Source organism: Arachis duranensis, chromosome 3 (assembly GCF_000817695.3).
Source record: "Arachis duranensis cultivar V14167 chromosome 3, aradu.V14167.gnm2.J7QH, whole genome shotgun sequence".
NCBI lineage: Eukaryota > Viridiplantae > Streptophyta > Magnoliopsida > Fabales > Fabaceae > Arachis > Arachis duranensis.
This window is the reverse complement of record NC_029774.3, coordinates 58,016,491-58,020,667: the sequence shown is the minus strand read 5'-3', so window position 1 is coordinate 58,020,667 and position 4,177 is coordinate 58,016,491. Positions and strand designations below refer to the sequence as shown.

General features: G+C 39.0%; 1 protein-coding gene across 1 annotated transcript; it reads right to left on the bottom strand.

Moving 5' to 3' along the window:
- Positions 1-2,722: 2,722 nt before the first annotated feature.
- LOC127745418 (uncharacterized) lies at positions 2,723-3,460 on the bottom strand. The gene is made up of 2 exons (XM_052258089.1): positions 3,148-3,460; positions 2,723-3,062 (listed from the first exon to the last, which is right to left on the bottom strand). The coding sequence occupies exons 1-2, from the start codon at positions 3,349-3,351 to the stop codon at positions 2,946-2,948; spliced, it is 321 nt and encodes a 106-aa protein (XP_052114049.1). The 5' UTR covers positions 3,352-3,460; the 3' UTR covers positions 2,723-2,945.
- Between the last annotated feature and the right edge of the window lie 717 nt (positions 3,461-4,177).

Here is a 4,177-nt window from a genome sequence, read left to right as displayed (position 1 = left end):
GGGAAGTGATGATCCTTCCTCTCAAGGACGCACAGAACAGAGTAGTGTAAACCAGCCGTCTCAGAGCATGTAATTTCTCTTTCAAATAACCGTTACTTTTGTTCTTCTAATAATTTCTACTTCTAATTTTGTATGTATTTTTTTTAGAAAAAAAGCCCTTTATTATTTTATTCGAGAAAAAAAAGGCAGCAAAAAAAAGCAAAAACTGCAAGTATGTAAGTTCTCAAAAAACAAAGTCCGTCTTCTTTTTGAATTGTTCGGGTGTATTTGTTGACCTTCTTTGGGTGTATTTTAGGTTGACTCCGGATGATTCGAATGTCATGGTTGTTAGGGAACAAACACCGTCGGAAGCGCTTGCAATGTGAGTTATCCAAGAATATTTCAACCTTATAACCTTATTATTTTCAAATACGTTGTTAACCTTTCATTTTTATTCTTGTTTAGAGTCCCGATCCAATTTTTTGTGCCCCCATCCCAGCAAACAACCACTGACGCAGATTCCAAACCAACCCCTATGCTACAGATTGAAGGGGCTAGAGAAACGTAAGAAAATAGTATTGGGTGTATATTTGTTTAGGGTTTGGGTGTATATTTGCTAACAGTTTGGGTGTATACTCTTCCTGATCGATTTTGTGCAACTGTGCAGCACTTCTGAAACCCCCAAACAACATCAAGAAACAACACCCAAGCTTCCCCCAGCTCCAACAAAAAATGTAAGTTAATTAGACTAGAATCAATCTTTGCTTGTCATCCGTATATTCTTACTCTTATTCTTATACATAATGATGCAGTCATCCAGACGCCGAGGAAGCTGCTGCCCTGTTGATGATGGCACGGACAGCAAGCTATGTTCCTAAAACAGATCTGCCGATGCCATCATTCAGCCTTGGATTGACAGATTCAAGCCAGGAGGGGGCATCGACGCAGGAGACAGAAAGGGAAAAATCTCCAGAAGCTGCAACTATGCTGGAACAATTGGACAGTTTGGTCCAGGATGATATGAAAGAAAAGTGCTACATCTGGGGGACGAGAGTGAAGGAGGATGCAAAGGGCAACAGTAACGAGTTTGAGGAGATATGCACTCTGACTGGCCAAGGACAGTACATTTTGATGAGAACGCACCTTGCATCCCTCCAGGCAAACAGTGATATAGAATCTCAGGTAATTTTAGACTAACATTAATGTTTATACACCAAAGTCAACTGCAATGGTTATTAATTTAAAATTGATTTCTAGGTTGTATCTACCATCTGCCTCATCCTAAACCAGAAAAAGGAAAAGAGGTTTCATGCACAAATATACTGTCTCCCCCCAGATATTGTGGTAAGTGTTACTTCTACGAACTTTGGGTGTATTTTATGCATTGGTTTGGGTGTATTTTTTTAGCTTAGATTGGGTGTAACTTGTTTATGTTCATGTTTTCATTTCTTGTATTGCAATTCTTGCAGAGCATGGCACTTTCTGATCACCCAAACGGGGAATTCATATCTCCGAAAACGAACAGAGAATTCAGGGTGGAAGCCTACCCCAATTTCATTCCCTTCATAGATAGGAAAAAATTAAGTTCGCATCCATATGTAAGTTTTTGTTTCGTAAATTTGTTAGTACGCTTACTTACTTATATGCCAAATAAAATAACAGACTGTTGAAATGTGGCAATCCTTCAGATTTTTGCTCCTGTTTGCCACTCGGGACATTGGTGGTTGTGGCTAATAAATACAAGAACGCGGAAATGTCAAATACTTGACCCGCTACACAAAAAAGCTCCAAGCCCTCAGAGAAAGCAGCTTAATAAATTCACTGTAAGTTCCCTCTGTCTTCTTTACTTTAATAGATAGGTCTATTTTGAAATTTGAGTTGGGTGTATATTCCATATTCGATTGGGTGTATCTTGTCCATTGATTCGGGTGTATTACTGACTTCTTTTGGTATTTAAGGGATATGTATTTTCGAGATTGATAGCATATGCCGGCGGGAAACCTCTCGAGAGAGGCGAGAAGGAGAAGGAAATAAAAGCCCCATATGTTAAAATTTCAGGCCAAAAAACAAGGTATAGATTTGTGACTCTGAACCTTAAACTTTCCTAAATGAGATTTGTAATTTATTTTCTTGGTTTTCAGCTATGACTGCGCTATTTACGTAATGAAGTGGCTTGAGTTAATAGAGCCGGAAAACATTAAAAAGGGGAAGTATGAATGGGATAACTGGACACAGGTAACTGTCTTTAGAACTATATAACTCTGTATTACTTTACTGAATTAATATTTCTGTTTAAACATAACATACTTTTTAATTGTAGAAGGAGGTGGACCACTACAGAGTGGAGTACGCTTCGAGGATACTATTCAGTGAAATTAATAGACAGAGAGATCACGCAATTAGAGAGAGTAGTGCTATAAGACTGTCAAAGCCATCCTCTGTATTATTGAGTCCGTTTTGTCAGATTAATTCTGAGGATATAGAAACTGGGTAGTTTGTAAATTGAACAAATGATGTAAATGTTTGCCATTCAATTTATTCAATGTATATTTTTTACCGCCAATTATCAACAACTTCTATTCCATGTATATTTTTTCCCATAGTTAAACTATCTGTGCTGATAAACTGTCTGTGATGTATTCAAAAACTGTATTACAGGTGGTAAAACATAAAGCAAAAAATCAAGGCATACGCATATTATAAATTGTTACACCCAACGCTAGTCTAATAATACACCCGAGGTTGAGTAAAAATATACACCCAATTGTCTGTGCAGTATTCAAAATGAATGAATTACAAGTACTAAAATATGGAAAAAAGAACATCAACTGAAATATACGCCAATAACCTGTGAATTTTTACAGCTTTTGTTCTATATGTATCTATATATGTGTCTATATGTAAATTGTCTATTAACAAAAATACACCCAAAGGTAACAGGGATTTTACACCCATACTCCCTATAACTATACACCCAAAGAGTTATCCCCTGCTGCTGGTACCCTGAACTGATAATTTATAACTTGTCCCTGGTATTGGCTGCTACTTGAATGCGCCGCTGATGCAGCATCAAACAGGTTTATCTGAATATAACACTCACGCATTAGCTAAACAATTAACTAGAAAAATAAACTCAATCGCCACAGATTTAAAGAACATTACATTTACCTCGCTTAAAACTTTTGTCTTCTTCTTCTTTGTGGCATTTGCAATCTGTTTCTCCAGCTTTGAACCTAGCCTGTTTTTTGGACGTCCTCTTGTTCGAATCCTTGGCGGGCTTTGAAGCTCGTTAACGGATTCCAAGTTGGCGTCTTCGTGGGATAAAGAAGATGTCCCCTTCCTTTTGGCTTTTACTGCTTCCATCTCGGCCATGACGTTATCGTACGCACGGTGCAGAATTGCAGTCAGCTCCTCCGATTCGGAGGCAAATTCGCAAATATTTTGCGAACGAAAAACCAATTGGTCGAACCTCTTGCTTCTTGGCTCCATTAGTGGCTCGTGAGCTGGAAACTTGTTCTCCGACTTCGTATACTGAATAGCCTAGAGCGGAATTCTTTAATCTGGTGATGCAATTCGCCTTTTCTCTGAATTGGGCTTGGACTTCCCTAAACTTTGCTTGGGTGTACGCATCTTGAAACTGAGTTTCGATGGGGGATTTGGTTGCACATGGTATGACCGTATGAAAATCTGCAGCGTCTGATTCTCTCTCTGCTTGCTCCCTGCTTCCGAGGCAATTATCGTACTGTTTGACGAACTGAATGAGCGAGCTGTTACGGGTGATGTACTTGTTAAAAAATGAATGCATGCTCTCGCTCCTTTGTGTGCTTCTCATCCCTGCCCAGAAGTGGTGGTCCAGATAGATAGAAACCCATATGTGACGGTCTTCGTACAGATCTGCATAATACACCCAAACACACACAGTAAAATACACCCGAGAGATAGTACAATTTACACCTCTGCTGCAGAATTTAAAAACACATTACCTGAGAGCCACTTGTTGTCCGCAAGACCAAAATTCAGCAGAAAATCGTTCCAATTCCTATCGAATGAGTCTTTGCTGTGAGAGTTCCAAACAACATGGCACATTTCTTGTTCGATATCGGCATGTCCCTTGTACCCGTTTAATTTGCTTGGAATCTTCTTCATGATGTGCCAAATACACCAGCGGTGAACTGTTGTTGGCATACAGGCCTCTAAA

What these genes read in the sequence shown, in the direction of transcription:
- LOC127745418 (XM_052258089.1), bottom strand. Translation starts at nt 3,351, where the DNA reads ATGGCCGAGATGGAAGCAGTAAAAGCCAAAAGGAAGGGGACATCTTCT. An exon ending in AGACAAAAGTTTTAAGCGAG is followed by an intron (nt 3,063 to 3,147) that starts GTAAATGTAATG and finishes TGTTATATTCAG; the next exon opens with ATAAACCTGTTTGATGCTGC.